This window comes from Drosophila novamexicana, unplaced genomic scaffold (genome assembly GCF_003285875.2).
Source record: "Drosophila novamexicana strain 15010-1031.04,08,12 unplaced genomic scaffold, DnovRS2.1 tig00000462-arrow-pilon, whole genome shotgun sequence".
Lineage (NCBI taxonomy): Eukaryota > Metazoa > Arthropoda > Insecta > Diptera > Drosophilidae > Drosophila > Drosophila novamexicana.
Window position 1 is genome coordinate 134,087 of NW_020824806.1, and position 19,894 is coordinate 153,980.

General features: G+C 45.3%; 2 protein-coding genes across 3 annotated transcripts in view; both read left to right on the plus strand.

The window, feature by feature from the left end:
- The window catches only part of LOC115760610, a 30,204-nt gene extending 16,360 nt beyond the window's left edge, over nt 1–13,844 (plus strand). Inside the window, exons 3-13 of one of the 2 annotated variants that reach the window (XR_004017679.1) lie at nt 6,879–6,949; nt 7,373–7,470; nt 7,525–8,528; nt 8,774–9,247; nt 9,396–9,836; nt 9,892–10,464; nt 10,522–10,738; nt 10,934–11,154; nt 11,219–11,388; nt 11,561–11,932; nt 12,630–12,703. Coding sequence is in view for 1 of the 2 variants with exons in the window: in XM_030702056.1 (XP_030557916.1) it covers nt 6,879–6,949; nt 7,373–7,470; nt 7,525–8,528; nt 8,774–9,247; nt 9,396–9,836; nt 9,892–10,464; nt 10,522–10,738; nt 10,934–11,154; nt 11,219–11,388; nt 12,630–13,289 (3,929 nt within the window). In the remaining variant the exon portion in view is untranslated. Of the gene's footprint in view, nt 1–6,878; nt 6,950–7,372; nt 7,471–7,524; nt 8,529–8,773; nt 9,248–9,395; nt 9,837–9,891; nt 10,465–10,521; nt 10,739–10,933; nt 11,155–11,218; nt 11,389–11,560; nt 11,933–12,629 lie in introns of both variants that reach the window. The other variant, XM_030702056.1, reaches the window with a different exon arrangement.
- A 231-nt stretch (nt 13,845–14,075) lies between these two features.
- On the plus strand, nt 14,076–19,463 carry LOC115761091 (telomere-associated protein RIF1). Its single transcript, XM_030702713.1, has 4 exons — nt 14,076–14,266; nt 14,365–16,900; nt 16,964–17,247; nt 17,884–19,463. Exons 1-4 carry the CDS (start codon nt 14,171–14,173, stop codon nt 19,228–19,230), a joined length of 4,263 nt encoding a protein of 1,420 aa, XP_030558573.1. The 5' UTR covers nt 14,076–14,170; the 3' UTR covers nt 19,231–19,463.
- The last annotated feature ends 431 nt before the right edge of the window (nt 19,464–19,894 follow it).

Below are 19,894 nucleotides of genomic sequence, written 5' to 3' on the forward strand. Positions count from 1 at the left end.
CACACTTTATAATGCGGTTCAAGCTTTTATATCTGCTTACAGATCCGCCAGTAATTATGCGCCATAATTAGCTAAAATTTAGCAGCCTACGATAGTGCACAAAAATATAAATTATAAGCGAAATTCCGCTTTCGTCATACAACTCCAAGTTTATCATCTCAATTTACTTCATTTTTTGTTTATAAATATTTCTCAAGAGCCATTTATCAACATTTACTGCGACTTGAATTGTTTTCGTTTCGGTTTTCTTTGTTTATTTGTTTTTCTAGCGGCGCTCATATTTCAATTTCCAATGGCCATTCATTTGTTAACTGAAATGTCGCATTGAAATTACCATACAAATCTGAACAGCATTCACTTGCACTAGACCCATAAAAAAAAATAATGCCACAGAATATCAATGAGAGCGCGCACTACAAATGCCATTTCAAATGGCAAATGTGTGACGAGCATGTGTACGGGCTGGCTACACTGAGCGAAATTTATGGTACTCGATCAAAACAATAAATTCTGGAAGGTTGCAGCGAGTGAAGTGAAGCGGAATCAATATATTGAAAATCCCGAACTTCGAGCTATTAATTAAAATTTATTATACGCACTCAATATAATATATTATACCTAAAGCTTTTGTGTGGCTGCAACACAGTCAACTTGTCGAACTTTAAGCTCTTAAGGAATCTCATCATACTTAAAGCTCAACACAAATAGCACTCAAAGCTTCAAAGTGCTTTTAAAAGCCTTGCTGATGCTAATAAATAGGAATTTTGTTTCTTAAATTGGTTAAGGCCTTACTTGCATAATGGAATACATTACTCTTCAAACTTTTGTGTGCTTTGTAACTGTCAACTGTTTAAACTTTAAGAATTAAAGGAACATAATCACACTTTAAGCTTTTAACGTAAATCACATCTAAAGCTTTCGAACGTTTTTTTGAGCCTTACTGAGAAAATAAATATGAACTTTTCGTTTCTTGAATCTGTAATACCTTTACATACCGCGACACTACAACTAAGTGTGTGTTTCTGTTTGGTGGTAAAAGCTTGTGATTAAAGTTTCTCATGCTCTCTGATGGAAAGATGTAATTTGTAAAAAAACCTAAATATCGCTTTAGTAACATACAATTGGCTAGCCAAATTAAAACTTAAAAGATTTTTGCCCGATTGAGCTGCAGCTTTCAGCTTTCAACAAGCTTCACATTCGACATATTCATTTAAAAGACACTTAAAGCTCTGAATAACTAGAAAATTGGGATTTATGTAAAGCAGAACATATATAAAGAAAATAATAATTTTAACTAAATGCCATTAAAATAATAAAAATAACCTATTCGATAATAAAGCTTTTACAAAAAGCTCATATTAAGAAGATTGCTACCTTTCTTGCCTTTTAAGTCAATGTCACGGAATAGGGTAAAACTTTAATTAACAACTACTTTTTATGCTTGACATAGAGCTGACAGTTAATTTGCAGAGACAGCGGCAAGTAATTTTTTTCAGTGCATATGCCACATATGCGATAGATATCGAGTGGCATGCCATAAATACCAACCGCAGAGACGACGCCGACGACTGTGCAACTGCACAAGACAACAAGACAACGTCACGAGCAATTAACTATAGCGAAAAACTCCTTGACCACAAGCAGGCCATAAGCTACCAGGCATCCACATAGATAGATACCCAGCTACCAGCTACCAGTTGCAGTTGCAGGCAGACCGAAATGCAAATGCAAACACAACCAATCAACGCTTGCCACAGGTTGCCACGTAATTTGCGGCAAATGAAACGGTGGCAACATTATGTTGTTTTAGGGTTGCCAAAGCCAAAATTCATTTTATGCCATGTTACACTCTCCGGCGTCCACACTTGCATGGACAGCCAGTCGCTGCCATAAAATTTATGGCACTGCGCGGGGCTTAAGTTTATTTGTCAACCTTTTCACGTTGCTCAGTTGCAAGTGTGTGTCTGTATGTGCGTGTGTGTGTGTTTGCGGAAGTCTTTGCCTGTGCAACGACACGCCATATTTGGCAGCCATGTTGCCAATACCCGACCCCTTCCCCGCCTACAACACCCACTGGGACTGCCTTTCCGCCCAGATGCATGCAAGCGGCACTGCAATTAGAATGCATGCAAGCACACATTCTTTTTCCACAGCTACGTAATAACAACAAGCAAATTGGCCTCAGGGCTCGGTTGGCTGGCCTAAGCATACCATTAAGAAAATGATGCAAAAGCCAAGACAATTCTTATATAAGTGATTGGCCATTTGGGCTTGGACTCTGCCACTGCGAAAGCTGACTGCGAACACTTTTCAAATTATCTTTTAAGGTTTTCAATTCTTAAAGGCAAATACTTCAAAAAAAAAAAGCACAGTCAAAGAACTCTGTAAATAGCTACAATTATCTTAATGGGTATTATGAGAATTACATAATTGATAAGCATATTAAGTCGTTACCTGGAGTTTACTGTATTTATACCAAAGAACAACATTCCAGAGGTCTATGCTAATAACATTTCTTATACGTCTGACAGTCTCATTCAGCATGAAAGCTATTCGCTTTATCCAGTTTTTGATATATTATTGATAAAGCAAAAGTTTATTTTATTTTAAATAAAATCGCGAATGTGTCAATTTAAATGAATGAAAGACATTTACTTTGGTTCGATTTACAATTTGAATATATTGCCGAGAAAAACTGGGTTAAGATTTAAATTAAAATGTGAATGATAGATATGTTGGCCAGTGGAATGCGGCTATTTAAATAGGTTAGCTTTAAATATATTAGCTCCAGAGAAATTTGATTAAATGTGTGCAGATTAATTCAGTGAAAAGTGAAAAATTGCGTTTATATTGTATTCTATTGCTTGCATTTTTATATATAACTAATACAAATTCGTTTATTTAAATTCCAATATGGCTAGTAAAATGCCTAAGGCAAGAATGACAGGAATGTTGGCCAGTGGAATGCAAGCATTTTGAATCATTTAGCTTTAGACAAGCTGCTGCTCTTGATTGTATTCAATTAAAACAAATTAATAATAGCTTATTAACATGTTTAAGCCACAATTTTTATGCCAAGCAAACAGCCGTAGGAAAACTGTTGAAAAATCATCAATTTGCTGCGTTTTTTTGGTCGATCATCATCATCATTAATGAACTTTAGTCGAAATCAATCAAGAGTTAAAAACTTTTGCCCAATTAAATGCATTTTGTATAACATAAATAAGACGGTCTCTTTATTCATATATTTTATATGATAATAATATTGCTGTGAATGCCAAGCAATACACTTGATATTGAACTGCTGGGAATCATAATCATTATCAATATTTTGGCTACGACTTTCGAAATGAGACAGTCGCGAGTTGCGAGACGGCGAGACGACGAGACGACGAGACGACGAGAAGGCGGGAAGGCGAGTTCAAGCGCAACATTCGATATTCATGCAACGCAGCCTCCAAAAAATCAAAGGTGAACAACTTTCGCGCTCGTGAGAAATATGACAGACCGAAAACCGAAGCGAAATATGAAAATGACCAGCAGAGACAGAGAGAGAAAGAGAGAGGGAGAGGGAGAGGGAGAGAGAGTGCCAGTTACAGTGGCGGCTACATGAGAAAAAACACAAGCTCAAGCACCTGCCAATATTTTGGGTGTCCATTTGCCAGCTTCCAGCTTTTGGGCAACTGGTTACGCCCTAAAAAGCAAAATATATACACACTGCATATATATATATATATATATATATATATATTGCTGCTCTTGTTGTTGCTGCCTCGATTTATTAATGGGCACAATTGATTTATCGCTCGAGCTATCAGCCTCTTCGTATTTTTTTTTTTTTTTTTTTGTCTGCCTCAACTTAGCCCATTTTCGCCGAGCTGCTTCAACGTTTTTCAACTTGAGTTTTTTTGGTGTATTTTTTATTTTTCATTATTTTTAAATTTTTTTTTTTTTTGGGGCTGTCAAAACCACTTCGTCTGGCCATGTGAAAATGTGTGGTCCACTTGGGTGCAGGTGCGGAAATCGCCATTTGCAAATTTAGCTAAGAACCATCGAAGTCTAGAAAAATTACGCCATTGAAATCAAAAGTCGCATTCAATTGTTGACCTACAAAAGTCGCTGCAATGTCTATAGATACGCAGCGGCGTTTTTTTCCAATACCCTGTAAATATGCGATAGACTCGAGAGGGGCTATTGTAGAGCTAAGCGAACGCTTAAAGGACAGAAAACTTCGTCTCCTTAGGTTCCATAGAATCTTTACACGAGTATTCCTCATTAACAGTCAAGTTTAAAGAGCTTCAGGTGTCTAGAGATCAGGAATTATTTCAGCTGGAACTGTCAAATTTGGTAATTAGATGTTTATATGCCTCATAAAGATAAATAGGTTCACATTTTGGAATGTTTTACTTATATTTTAAAAGGAATTGTATATGCAAAGCTGATAGCAAAGACTCGAACCTAAGTAGTTGAACTCATGTTATCATAGCAAAGACTCGAACTTGAGTAATTGAATTCATATTCTCATATCAAAGATTCGAACCTGAGTTCATATTAGATTTGTTCGAGTGACTTAATTATCTTGTTATTCTTTCAGTTAAACTTATACTTTTTGTATGTAAACTGAATTTATGTTTTCTAAAATTGCGCAAACTTACTTTGAGTTAACCTAAACCTAACTTAGTGCAATTTTCGCTGTATATACCTTGTCACTTATTACAGGATATATTCAAGTCACGCATTTAATTGAAACTTGCTTTTTTACTGCTGCTCATAATCAGCGCCATCAATGACAGCAAAGAGACAAAAAGCTAAAGACTTGCAGCTGCAGACGGGCGGACGGCCAGACGAGGAGTTCATTTCTATGCCACGACTGTGCCTAGTCTCCGCTGTGGTTGTTGATGTCTGACCATATTGGGCAGCTGGTGGAAAGAGTGTGGCAATTGAATGCATTCAAGTGGTCAGGTCTTCAATATTTGCCCAGCTCTTTAAGCCAGCTATCGGGCAGATGACCAACCATTTCGTGTGCCAGCAGCAGTAATCATAATTTTCCAGTTTCCTTATTTGTCTTCGCGTAATGCTAACTGGAAAGTGAACCCCCCTCTGGCCCACCTATCTACCCCCCTACCCCGTCCTTTGGCTGCTTTCGCTTTCAGGTATCGTTATGGCCATTAAACGGCTTCAATTAGCGACTCGACTCGCCTGTATTGGCTGACAACGATGTGCGATCTGCGCTTGGGCATTGATTGGCCACTTTTAGCAGCAGCCCCCCCTCCCACCACCTCTTCCCCTCCCACACTCTATACTTCCCTAGCTGGGATGCAATTTTTTACAGCTGGCCGAGGTTACAGCATTGCACTTATGCAATAGTTGTGAGCATATGAAATTTGTCGGCAGCCAGAAAAACTTGTAATGCGAAGATGTGTGTGGCGGCACTTGGTGTGGCCAGTGTGCAGGTGTGTGTGCGTGTGTGTGTGTGTGTGTGTGTGTGCGTGTGTGCTTGGATATGCTGGGCTTCCTGAGCTGTGTCTCTCTTGTCGGACCTGCCTCCGATTGTCCCAAGTCTGGGCCGACTCGCCTATGCAATTGTTGGAATTTAGTGCGCAGCTGCGGATCACTTCCACTTGGAGGCCCACTTGGAGCCGCACTCGGAGCCCCACTTGGCTGCTACGCAATGCAGAACCACAAAACCAGTTCAGCTTGAGTGCTGGCAAAACATTTAATTATGCGTTACATATTTCAGTTAGGCCAATTGCCAGCTAGTTCTCTTCGCAACTGTAATGCCTGATCAACTGCCCAACTGCATGGCCTGATAAACAGCATCCTCATCATGTGGCTGTGCCTCTTGATGATCATCATTGGCGTGCTCCATTTCTTCCACTCACTGGTTAACAACCACATTTCAATGGACTGCCATTAGGTATTGATACTTGGCCTATGCGAAGTGTATAGATTTCTTAGAATTGCCCATAGTATGTAAATGGGATTATGTCGGAAACAAGGCAATTTTATTTAATGCCGATTATATAAATTATTCTTGCACTCCTCCAAACAAGGCAACTGAACAAGGAGGAGGCTCCATTTCCCAGACTATAATAGCCATAGGTTAGGTTAATTTTTTATAACTACATCCCATGCTTATAATAATAATAATAATATTAGTTTCTTTTTGCTCTAATATATTCTCAATAATATGTATCGCATAAGAGAAGAGATCGCTTTAAGTATATATGTACATACATATATCACCGGCTAGAATCAACAGCCAAGTTGAATCTGCACAGATTTGCACCAGCTTCTGCTCTTACTGCAAACATCTGTCTTTTTTACTAGCTTAAGTTTAGTATCTATTGTTGCAAGGGTAATTAATCTTTAGACACCCGTAACTGTTTCTTGTTCTAGTCCATTCTTTAGTTCATTTCTAGCCCTTTCTACGCTGCTTTTAAACAGAATTTGAGCGCTCTTTCATTCTTAATTAAACCTTTTTTATATGTAACACCTTATAGCATTCTTCACATAGCTTCAATTCCATCAATTTGGTTCATGTTCTCTTTAAACTATTTGTGAAGATCCAGTTAACCAGTTTACAGACATGACAAGCACCCACAGCATCTAATTAAAATACGTTAAACATTTTTCTTAACTCCTCGAGAGTGTTCGAGAATGTTTTTTATTAAATGGAAACCAATTAAATATGAAAATTCAACTTTAGGGATCGAATCTTAACAGAGCTTGAACCACTTTTGCAACCAAAGGTAATCTAGAAATAAAACCGAGAGTCAAGTTGTGGGAAATTGAAGCCTATTCCAACAAAATCTAATCTAATATCTTAACTGCAACTAATTGTTAATACTTATTTGTAAATTGTCTGTTTGTTGCAGGCTCCATACGCACCTCGCTGCTGTCGGGCTCCATGTTTAATGTCACCTGGCATTTGGCCTATCCGCACAAGGTAAGTGGAGGAGTTGGAGGAGTGTAGGCTCTTGTTTGTCATCTTGCGACATCTTTTCGGGGCAATTAAGCTGATGATCAAGTCATGCACAATGAAAACCCGGTTCTTATCTCTCTCCGTCAAACATAATTAGCCAGACGTGTGCATCGGTGTTCTGGGTAGCGTAAATGATGTAATGATTGCCGCACATGCACCAGCAGAGAGTATGAGCATCTAGATAGATGAGCTTGGGGCCCCTTGGCTCTCAAAGTCAGGCATTGCGTTAGAAGTTCCCATAATTGAAAAGCCAATGGGAATTGGCTGGCAGACACAAACACAAGCAAATCAAGTCACAAGTTCTCAGTCATTGTTTGCGAAATATAAACAGAGTTAACCGCACGAGAGGAATTTTTATTAAATAGTTCATATCATGCACACTTCTAGGGCGGCTTCCGCTTGCAACTCTTGGATGCACTCGACAGGCCCGTGCTGGATCTGACACCGCACGTCAACAACTCGGAATTTGTGCGCACCGATGTCACGTAAGCCAAAGTCTAAGCCCGCCCGAGGATGCAGCTAATTCTGTTTTCCCTTAGCGCCCAATCGTACCAGGTGAACATACCCAAGGATTTCGAGTGCTTCAATTGCACGCTGCGCCTGCTGCGCCAGGCGGACGAGTGGTCGAGCAACTATCGCTTCTGGTCCTGTGCCGACGTGGACATCAAGCAGCGCAAGGACTTCAAGGAGAGCTGCTCCGGCAAGGGAAAATACTTCCCCTCGCGCTGTAAGTGCGAAAAGAACTACTATGGACCGCAGTGCCAGTATCGGGATGAGTGCTCGAGCAATGCGGACTGCGGCGCCCAGGGAAAGTGCATTGATCTGGACGGCACCTCGCTGCCCCGTCGCCAGTGCTATTGCAACCTTGGCTGGCATGGCATTGGCTGCAGCAAGCGCTCGCCCTACAAGTCGACCAGCCTGGACCTGTCGGCCTTCACAAAGAAGGAGCTGTCGCCGGACTATCACATGTACTGGCGTCTGCTGGAGGAGCAGAAAGAAATCGAGATCGTACTTAAGGTCAATGGCACCTCGTGGGTGGGCTTGGGCTGGCGTCCACGCGGTCTGACGCCGGAATGCAAGAACTTCCCGCTAATAAAGGACATTGGAGACTTGACGACAACGCTTGAGAACGCGGGATCTGAGCATGCGGAGCCGGAGCCCAAGAGCGAGCCGGAGCCCAAGAGCGAACCGGAGCCCAAGAGCGAACCGGAACCCAAGAGTGAGCCGGACCCCAAGAGTGAACCAGAGCCCAAGAGCGAGCCGGAGCCTAAGAGCGAACCGGAGCCCAAGAGCGAACCAGAACCCAAAAGCGAACCGGAGCCCAAGAGTGAACCGGAGCCCAAGAGTGAACCGGAGCCCAAGAGCGAACCCGAGCCCAATGCTGAACCGACCGCCGAGCCCAGTGCTGAGCCAAGCACAAAAACAAAGCGTGTCGCCAAGCATGAGGATGAGCTGGCCAGCATTGACGGCGTCACTTCAGTGGCCACCAGCGTATCCTATCGCGTCAGCACCAAATCTGGACGCAACCGCCGCCAAGCCACAGGTAAGAGCGAGGGGAACTGCATTAGTTCTGCACCTGCAACAGTTCGTTTAATTTAGAGCTAATACGAGTAGTGGCAAAAACACACAACCCTGCAGATCCTCTAGCGCTGCGTACTAGACACTTACTGCATATTGTTGTTGCTATCCTTGTTGAGCTTCTACTACTTTTGACCTCTCTCTGAAACCCGCACCTAACACTAAGCACACAAATCTATTTTATTTAAACAAAACACGCTGTAAAAACAGAGCCTAATAGCACAGCGGAGCCGAAGAGCGAGCCGGAACCAACGACAACGAGTGAGCCAGCGCCAAAAAGTGAACCGGAGGCAACAACAAATGTACCGGAACCTAAAAGCGAACCTGAACCGAAAAGCGAGCCGGAACCGAAGAGTGAACCTGAGCCTAGAAGTGAACCGGAACCAAAGAGTGAACCAGAGCCAAAAAGTGAACCGGAACCTAAAAGTGAACCGGAACCCAAGAGCGAGCCCGAGCCTAAGAGCGAGCCAGAGCCCAAAAGTGAGCCCGAACCGAAGAGCGAGCCGGAACCAAAGAGTGAACCGGAGCCCAAGAGCGAGCCAGAGCCTAAGAGCGAACCAGAACCGAAGAGTGAGCCCGAACCCAAAAGTGAGCCGGAACCCAAGAGTGAACCGGAGCCCAAGAGTGAACCGGAGCCAAAGAGCGTGCCGGAGCCCAAAAAGTCCGCAAATCTTGAGTCAGCAGGTAAACGCATGTGACTTGGTAAAGGCTTAGCATTTTCAAATCCCGATCTTCATTATCTACTAACCAAATTAAACACAAAACCCACACGAATCACATCGCCCGAACTCAATCGAGAATTACGCTGACCCTTGCATTTGTGTTTTCATAGAGCCCAAGTACAAGCTTAATCCGTACACACCGCGCCACGACTTCAATCCCATGGACTGCACGGATATCGTCATCGGAACGGCGCGTGGCATGGTCAGCCGTGTGGGTGATTATTATACTCGGGATCGTTCGACGCCACGCAGCGATGAGTTCTACGGCGGCAAATCGGATTTGGCCTTGGGCACAGGTTTCGAGGAGAATGGCGTGACCACCATAATATTCCGCAAGAAGTTGGTGGCCAGCGATGCCACCGATCACACCTTGGACGATGCGCTGACCCATGTTATCTGGGCCAAGGGTCAGGAGCCGGGCAGCTATGTGCATGTGCCAGCCTCTGGCCTGGAAACGGAATCATCATCCGTCAAGGACTTCTATCAGCCGGATGAGCTCAAATATCATGGACACAAGCTACAACGCGGCGTTACCCAAATCAATTTCTTTGGTAAGTCTTCAAAAATTCCTAGCTAATCCAATCTTATCAATTGAAGCCCCCGCAGAGAAAGACAAACCGGCGGCCAACACCGATCGCAGTGATCTGAGCAGCAATGTGCTGGACAACGATTGCTACGGACACTGGAAGTACCCCTCGAACTGCTCGCCCCAGGAGCACAGCTGCGAGTACTACGCCAGCTGGGAGACTGTGGGCCGTGGCGACGAGATGCGCTGGCACATCGAGACATCGAATACACAAACCTGGACGGGCATTGGCTTCAGTGATGATCAGCGCATGTCGCAGACGGATGCGATTATTGGCTGGGTGGATGGACGCAGTGGTCGTCCCTTCCTGATGGACACCTGGGTACTGGGCTATGCCCCACCCAAGCTTGACGAACGTCAGGACATCTACAATGCATCCGGTCGCATCGAGAAAGGCGTCACCATCTTGGAGTTCAATCGCAAGCGTGTCAGCAATGACGAACAGGACTTGTCCTTCACGGATGATCACTGTCTCTATCTGTTCTTCCCCGTGCTGGGCGGCGCCTTCAACGTGGTCAACAAGAAGACACGCAAGCACGAGCAGGTGCCACCCATTTCCCCACAACGCGTCTGCATCAAGTCCTGTGGCAAGGGTAGGTTCAAACCTTCTCAGGAGCTGATCATGAGTTCATGCCCTGTTTTTCTTCCAGAGCTGGAGTCCGTTTTCGTGGGCACCAGCACACCAGCGCCCAGTCGCTTAGTCTATGCGGTGGGCGTAAAGCTCATGAACCTGGCTGAATCATTTGAAGCGCCCAAGCCAGGCACTGTGGATTTCAACAATCTGGCCGCAACCATTTCGGACTCCTTCAATGGCATACTTTCGCCTATTCCGGGCTACTATAAGACCGAAATTTTAGGCTTTGAAAAGTACGTAATATTCCTAGGCATCATATTTGATTAAGATACTTATTAGCTGTATTTAGGCGCAGCCAACTTAATAGGCACATTGAATATAAGTGTTGCCAGATCGGTTAACAGGCACAATAGGCTTAAGTGCTGCCAGATCTTTTTTTTTATATTTGTATGCTATAATTATATATCTTTCTTTCTTTCCTTCTGAAGGGAGGGCAGCACAATGGTGGCCAAGGTGCAGGCCATGTTCGACAAGGCCGACGTCGAGAAGCTGCATACCCTGGATACCAATAATGTGGAGAAGACCAGCGAGGCGGCTGTGCAGAAGAACGCGGAAGCTATCAAAGCAGCGCTATTGGATCAAATAGCAACCGGCAAGGTGGGCTCCCTGACAGTCGATCCGCAGTTCTTAGATTTCGAGGCGCTGGAATGTAAGTTTCGTCAAAGTCAAGCTAAGATTCAAGCCTAACAGGTTTGGTTTCTATTTGATCACAGACAAAAGTGCCGTGGATACGAGTGCCAAGGATACGCTACTCTCCTTCTTCGATCTGTCCGAGACACGTTTGTATATTGTCCTAGGTCTGATTGCAGCCCTTGTGCTTATTGCACTGATCCAAGCGTTCTGCACAATATTGAAGACCTCGCGCAAGAGCAAGAACACAAAGGTAAACTATTTTATTCCCATTGCATTGTTGAGTTACCAAGTTACCAAGTTTTTAGCATTAACTTTACATGTTTGTTCAGTTTTATACGTGGCGCACATAATTCTTGTTAAAGAATTCGATTCTTACACGATTAATAATGTTTTTTTGTTCAATTGTATAATATTATTTAAAGCTGGTTTACGTAATACCCGACGAATGGCGCATATATCAACAGCGGCAACACCAACGCTACTATCAGCCCTCTAGCGATCTATAAAAAGAATACATACTATATATCCATAAAAAATTATCAAAAAAAAATTATCAACACAAATTACCCACCATATATGTTATAAAAAAAAAGAAGATATATACTCGTATATCTCACTGCCTGAAGAGTTACAATCTGCCCAATAAAATCAATAATAAAAAAATAGTTAGCCAAATATCAGAAAGTCCTAACAACAGCGCGGATATCTTTATACATGTACTATATATAGTATATACGCCAATATGTGTTGTTGAGTCGCGTTTATCAAAATTCTAGAACATAAAGAATTCATTGGTAATTGAAATTCCTTTTTGTTTGTTGTTGTACTAATTAACCAAAGTTGTGACTACTTTTAAAAGCTAATCCCATAAAAAACAACCCCCCCCCAATAATACTGTTCTGATCCCCAAAGGTTCTTTTCTCACATTTCTCACATTCGCTGTCTATCATTCCTGTGTATGTGTGTTGCTAATCATTTCAACTATCTTAATAACTATTTAGTCACTTTAGACTTAATCTTTTGTGTTTGTAGCCAAACCAGTTAGCATTTGATCTATGCTATGTATTTCTTACTAAAACTCAAAATCAAAAACAACTTGGAATACCGATCCTAAACTATTTTCCCACTATAAACCTATGTATTTTCGAGCAAATCGAATGTAGTTCACATCTTTCTGCACAATACTCCCTAACCATAATATCCATGGGTGTCATATCTTCTGCTTGACTGGTTATCAGCTTTAATAAATAGACATTTGCAATATTCGAGAGAAACGCAAGCACAAGGCACATTCCGGAATCAATTATAGTACATATTAGTCCTCAAAAACGTTGTTTATGCGCACAGTATTCTCGAGCGTTCCGAAGATTTAGAATAGATCGTAATACACATAGAGCCCGTATGCCCAAATGCTGACTGGTTGAGCGCTAAGAACTGTACGAACCTGCACAAAATAATATCAATCCCGGTGAATGCTCTGTTTGTTTGCAGGAAAAACTGATACAGAACTCGCCCTGGAAGGAGTTCGCCTCGAACACGAACTACGCATTCGATCCGTATGGCGAAACCGAGGAGAAGCACATGACCAGCAGCACCGCGGCCAAGGAGAAGGCCCGCAATCGTTCCACGCCCAGCAGCCAACAGACGACACTGCCCATGTCCCACTCGCCCACCAGCAAGTCGCAGATGTTCTACGAGAACAGCAATGTCAATGGCAATGGCCATGGACACGGCAAGAGCAGCAATGGCAACGGTCGCTCCAATGGCCGGCATATGACGCAGGAGAGCAGCGCGGGCGGCAGCGCAAGCACTGCACCCGGACCCTATGCACGTGGCAGCTATGCGGAGCGGGCGTATTCGCTGCCGCGCCAGAATCATCATTACCAGCAGAGCTCGGCCAATATGCAGCCATCCGGCTACTATACGCACGATCGTCGGGCTGCACGACAGGAGCGCGAACGGGAGCGGGAGCGGGGCGAGGAGCGACGCCAGCGACATGAGCGGGAGTCCAGCTATGATAGATCGCGCGATGATCCGCGTTTGAATGGCGGCGCCGATACGCCGGACTTTTACTTCATGCCATCGCAGCGCAAATATTCCGGCGAAGTGGTGCGCGTTTATGTGGACTACAACAAGGATCCAAAGCACTAAAAAAACAACCAACAAGAACAAACAATACGTCCTCGGGGGGACACACAAATTAAAAGTGCATACACACAAAACACGTTGCAGCTTATTTAAAATCTTTTTTTAAGTACTTCGCTCTATGTATTCCGTCCTTCTATCCGGCTGACTGCTGCTTCTCGTTTCGATTGCCATAAAGCAGTTACACTGCATGCGTTTTACGTGGAAGACTTCCCACAATTTCACCATTTATTTTTTTGTTTTGGCAGCGTAAGCTTTATAACAACGCACAAAACGCGCCGAGTTTAATTTCATGCAGTTCAGGAAATGTTTTTTAAATCAACAATTTAGTAAATTGTAAATATTTTGCATAGAATATAATTGTCTGGACAAGTATTGATTCAGGACTTTTGCAATGTTTTCTATTTAATGTGCAAAGAAATATAGTCACTGTATTTAATCAAATTAAATATATGTATGTTAATATATAAATTTTAAAAATGTTGAGCGCATTATACGATATACTACTCGTACAAAATGTTTAATTTTACAATACATTAAGTTCATATTAATAAACTTAGGCACGTAATATACAGTAAAAAGCTGGTTTAAATTTGTGCGAAATAAGTTGGTTTTTTGAATTGCCAACCGTTCCTATTTGTCAGTGCAGTGAGGCGTTGTAAGTGCTGCAAAACGCGATATTCCACATATCGATATTGCATGCTGTAACTATCGATACTGTTTACTGCTTATATTATCATCCCTATGCGCAGAGTTTCGCGCGCTTTTAGTAGAAAATGAATGCCTGCTTACACATTGTTCGCGTAATTAAATCGTTTGTGTGAATTGAGGTAGTGGAATCAATTAAAAACTATATTATTTATTGTGTAAAATAAGCACAAGACACAATGGACATCGATGCAGAAGTGGGTCAGGCGTACCACACGGTGCAGTTGTCGACAAAAGAAATGCTCAAGAACAATCGACGTCAACATTATTGCAATGTAAGTAATTTTCATGAACTTTTCGCTGTGCTGTGTAGTGCATTTTATGCAATTATAACAACAACCACCATTGTATTTCTTGCTAATGAATAATCTAGATAATTGACCTGCTTGCGAGCAGCTGCAAAGCCTCGGGCCTGATAAACACTTCCTTTACGAATGAGGAACTGGTCGAGTTCTGGCTGGGCGACATTTTGCCCCTAATGTTTGACACAGATCGCAATATACAGAATTGTGCCGTGGCCGCCATGGCCGAGGCTCTGGTTGCACTCGACGTGTCTGTCATACACGCCGCCAAATGTTGGCCCCAGATACGCAGCGAATTCGTCAACAACTACACGACGCTCATCGGGGAGATGCGCGATGCGAAGAACAACAATTGGCACAAGATCTGGACGCTGCTGGTGCAGATCATGGACAGCGAAATGCTGCGCGGCTGCACCTACATCAACAAATTTCTTGCCGTCGTCGAGCTGGGCTTCCGCAATCCCGACAATGGCGTGCGCTCCGAGGCGTTTCTCTGCTGGCGCGTGCTCATTAAGATCTTTGCCGCCTACAATGAGCTGGCGGCGGGCAAACGTTTGCGTCTACTGCTCATTCCACTGCGCACATCCCAGTCGCGTTCGCCGCACGTAAGCGGCATCAAGCTGCGCGTCTGGTGGTATTTGATCAGCTGCTTGGATGCCGAGCTGCCCAAATCGTTCGACAATGCTGTTGAGTATTTCTTGAGCTTTTTGTTTGGCGGCGGCGCGCGTGGCAATGCAACTGGCCTGGCGCACAGCTATCAGACAGCGCGCGAGCTGGCGCTGCCTTGCCTGGTCGCCCTGTGGAATATGGAACCAGCCTCGGCAGCCCTGCAGCGCCTGCTGCGTGACATGCGCCTCGAGGTGCTCCGCCAGCCCTCGCCGCTTATGAACTCCGAGCTGCTGCAGCAGCACTGGCGTCCCATGCTGGCAGCGGCTGTTGCTGGCATGCAACTTCTCAGCCAGGCAGAGCACAGCTCCGAGACGGAGCAGGAGCTGTTGAATTTGCTGCTGCGCAATCTGACGCTGGCCATGTTCCAGCTACGCGTGACCGCCTTTACGGTCGCCTGTTGTGCGGAGCTGGAGAAGACGCTGCCCGGCGACGGCAGCATTGTGCGCTCCGTGTTCAATGCCTGCGCTGGCCTGGCCATGCCACCGCAACGTGTAGACTCCCTCGAGGTGCTGGAAGCCTGCCTGAAGCTGTGTCTGAAGGCGCGGGCCGAGGTGCCGCCGGCCATTATGCAGCGCTGTGTCTCGCTTATCTATGCCCCGGAGCAGCTGGAAACGCGCAGCACCAGCGAATTCCGTCAGCTCAGCAGCTTTGCGGAGCTGCTTATGCAAAATAACGACGACGAAGACTACGAGACCTTTGGGCTCAAGCTGCAGATATGGCGACAGGTCTCCGGAGCTATCCTCGACTACTTGCGCGAGCATGCGCTCGAGTATCGCGTGGCGCACAATGCTGCGTTCGTGGATAGCTGGATTCTGTGGCCGCTGCAGACGAGCGCCAGCTTTGCCGGGCGACGCGCCAACAGCTCCTTCGACGGCGCCTTCTGTGAGCAGTGGCGGCAGCTCATCAATGCGGGCAACAATGCCACCGAGCGCAAGAGATTCGTTGCGGATCTAAAGACGGCACTGATCGAGCTGCTGAAGAATGGCAGCAAAGAGGAGCCACATTTCGCGGAGATGTTTGACATCTATGTCAGTGCGGTGCTTAGGCTGGGCATCTGCAAGGACTCGCCCCTCTATAAGGATGTCTTTGCGCTGCTTTACGCTGTCTTTGAGCGTCCGGCGCTGTCCCAGTCGCTGCTGGAAGGCTGTCTCAATACGCTGCGCAATGTCATATTGGAGCTGCGCCAGAACGAGCTGATGGTCGTGTTCGATGCACTCAAGCCCACTTTGAGTGCGGCGCTTCAGTGCTGGAACAAGGGCAAGTACGAGGGCAGCTTTATCAGCGAGTGGAAGCGTGCCATTCAGGAGAAATTCCGCAAGCTGTCCATGAAGAGCATGGCCAATCAGCTAAAGGATCTGTTCAAGGGCGACGACCTCTTCGTTATCATACCCTCCGTGTGGAGCTTGAATCCGGACAAGCTCACCGATCGCCAGAAGGAGCGTTTTGCCGAGAAGTCGGTTATACCAGCGCTGTACAATGACATGAGCCAGTCGCAGGACTCGTCCTCCATCAAACCATGGACACCCAAGAAGGTAGTCATCGCCAAAGGCAAGCAAACCGAGTTGGCCCTAAGCGGCGGCGACCGGCATTCGGAGCAAGATAAGGACCAGGACAGCGATGGCGTGACCATCATTGAAGAATCGCCACCTGATCCGCCCACGACTCCAGCAGCTGGGGTTTCCACACCCACGCGCCGGCGCCGGCTATCGGAAGTAGCCGGCACCGAGCCGAGCAGCGCGGAAAAGTACCAATTCCGCAAACCGCGCGCGCAAATTGAGGAAGAGGCTAACCCAACGCCCGCTCCTGCCGCGGATACACCTGTGCGCCAGACGCGCAAACGTGCTGCCCAAAAGGACAAGCAAAGTGAGCAGCCACCAGCAGCTACCGACAGACTGCGTTCGCCCAGAAAGCAGACAGCAACCCCTCAAGCAACAACAGGTAAGAAGTCCATCAGCAGGCTCTGCAAATCGTCTTTATTATGTTTGTCTTTTTTTCCCACAGCTGCCAACAAAGCCAGCGCACAGAAGGTCAAGGACACTGCCAAACTCACCCCTATGCAGAGCGAGGATCTGTTTGCTGAATTTGCAACTCCGACACCTGCTGCACAGGTGCAGCCCGAGCCGACCAGAAAAACGTCGAGTGTGCCGGAAACGCAGCTAAGTGCTTCGCCAGAAGCGGCTGTCGAATCGGTGGCCAGCACCCAGATGCCGTCGGAGCCCATGGGCGATCCCATGCCCATGACAGAGAGCTCGCCCAAGAAGCACAACACACGACTTTGTAATTTGGTAAGTCCACAAGAAAGTAGCTCGGCATAGATATATTGGCATATTATGTGAAATTAAAAGGTATTTGTGATGGGGGAATAGAAAGATTACAACTATGAAGGAAAATATTTAGGGATTGAACAAAGGAGATGTTTTTGATGAAAGGACAATTAATTTATGTACCATGAATATAATCATGGAGGACCATGGAGAAAGGAAGGAATACAATAGGAATACTATGAATAATAAAAGCAAAAGTCACCATAGACACAATTTTGAGTAAAAAATGGATCTTTTCTAAAGTAGAGAAATGGATGGAGACTTAATTATAGCCTGGAGGACATGGTTGATAGAAAAATGAATATAAATAAAATAAATGTAATAGAAGAAACAAAAACGGGATCATGGAGGACGTGGGTGAAAATAAATCAAATTAACGAAAATAATTACAATGCATGAAATTAAAAAAGGCACCAAAAATTAAACAATAATAAAAATAATGTGAGCATGGAGGACAAACCGGAAGAAACTAGGAAGCAAGCAATTAAATAGGCATCAAGAAATGTGAAGCTCGCAAATAGCAAGGAATTCCGACTAAGCTAAGCCTTTGTTTAACTACACTCAATTAATCTCAAATATGTAAATCCATTTTGGCAGAGCTCTCCGCCGGACCGCAAGCAGACCAATAACTCGTCGAGTCCGACGCTGCGCCCAAAGCCGTCGGCCCATTTGACCGGACGCGGGGCGCAGTTGATCAACATGATACGGAACAAGAAACTGGATGCTGGAGCAAACTATACACTGGCCGCCTCGACGTCGGTGGCGACTCGCAGCCAGGGAACGCCCGCTCGGCAAATGGAGCGCGCCGAGCTTGTGTCGACGCCCACCTGTGAGCTGAATGAGCTGGCCGCGGCGGAGCACACGTCCACGCCCATACAGCAGACCAAGGATCTGCTGATATTCTCGAAGCGGCTGCCATCGCCCTCGGCGAGTCCGTCCGCGTCAATATTGAAGCGAAAGCTGCGCTGCGAGAGCATCGATGACTTTGAGTCGCCGGCACTGAAGCGTAAACGGGTCAGTTTCCATGATCCGCCCGTCTCCATAACGAAGGAGTATCTGCGCGACGTGGAGGAGACGCGGAGCGGCAAGCCGAAGCGCTGCCTGCTCCTGGACAAGCTCGCCCAGACCACGGAGGTGAGGCAGGCGCTGAAGCGACGCGGACGACTGGACAGCATCATCGAGATCGAGAAGTTTGCGCACGAACAGACCGCCAGGAGCGCGGCGGTGGACAAGTCAATGGACAAGTCCCATGAAGCAATGGATGACGAGGCTTTCGATACGCTCAAATGGAATGAGACAACGACGACCACAGCAGGCGGCGGCGAGGAGAAGAATCAGCCGGAAGCCGAGGCTCTGCCTTCAGCCACGCCCAGTCGTGACCTGGCCATACTTGATGCAGAGTCCGCATTGGATCTGGTTGTGGAGCAATGCTCGCTGGACTCTGTGCTGGAGCGTTTCTTTGCCAAATCCCGCAGCTCGCCGCTGAAGGGCGCCCTCAATCTGGCCAAATTTCTGTCCAATCAGATGAAGGCCAACGACAAACTGAAGACCACAGTGCTGGAGACGCTGTCCGAGAATCATTCAAAAGATTTCCTGGATCATGCAGTGCGCGAGAACCTGTCCTCGGTGGTGTGCGATCGCCTCAATCTCAACTCGGTGCTGGAATACATTTGCGCCAAGTCGAAGATCAACAACGCCTGCCGCACCAGCCTCTTGGCCCAGGTGCCGGCAATGATTCGTCTGGAGGCGGAACGCTTGGGCCTGCTCCAGCAGCTGCTGCAGCAGTGCAGCCTCGGCGATGACCAGCTGCTCGATCTCATTGGCCAGTTGATGCAGATGCGCGACAATCGAAGCAAATGCATCCTTGCCAGCGGCAGCGCCGGCGCCGGCATCATTAATGACAACGTGGCCGAAACTGCCGCCGACTCATCCTCCAATTTGTGAGTCGAATATTACTTCCTGAAAGTATTTTATATCTATTTTTGACGGCCATTATCAAGAAATCGTTTGACCTGATATCTGCCGTAGCCTAAGTTACATTTTTTTCTAGCTATACGCCGTTTATGGCACCTGCTTTTACGGTTTACCCCGATTATAATTACAAATATATATGGAATACAAACTATTTTTACCCAAAGCCCAATGACAACACTTACATCATTTCAAGCAATTACAGGAGATTTCAATTGGGGAATTATTCTGGTTAAGATCATTTAATAAATGTAAAAAGTTTTTTATACTCGTAAAAATGTACATACTTCATTTTTGAAGGGTTTCTATCGGTTTCTGAAAGATACAATATAGTACAATAAGTTAATATGTCTAGGGTAAACGAGAAGCCCAAAACACGGTAGATTTTGTGAATCTAGCTCTTATTGTCTCAGATATCCATAAGCTATCCATTGTAGGTAGAAAATGTATACTTCCACTTAAAAATGTGTTTAAAGGTTAAGGAATTGTTTATAATGTGCAGATAGAGAACTCTCTTATTCCTTTAAATAATTTTAATATAATTCTTAGACAGAACGGTAGATCTGTCGATCTCTGAGATTATAAAAGGTAATTAAATAATGATAATATACCATATACAACTCGAGCAAATTGTACT

Excerpts from the sequence above, each read along its gene's own strand:
- LOC115761091 (XM_030702713.1), top strand. The coding sequence starts at position 14,171 with ATGGACATCGATGCAGAAGTGGGTCAGGCGTACCACACGGTGCAGTTG. Across the intron at positions 16,901-16,963 it reads AACCCCTCAAGCAACAACAG|CTGCCAACAAAGCCAGCGCA; the intron begins GTAAGAAGTCCA and ends TTTTTCCCACAG. Across the intron at positions 17,248-17,883 it reads ACACACGACTTTGTAATTTG|AGCTCTCCGCCGGACCGCAA; the intron begins GTAAGTCCACAA and ends CCATTTTGGCAG.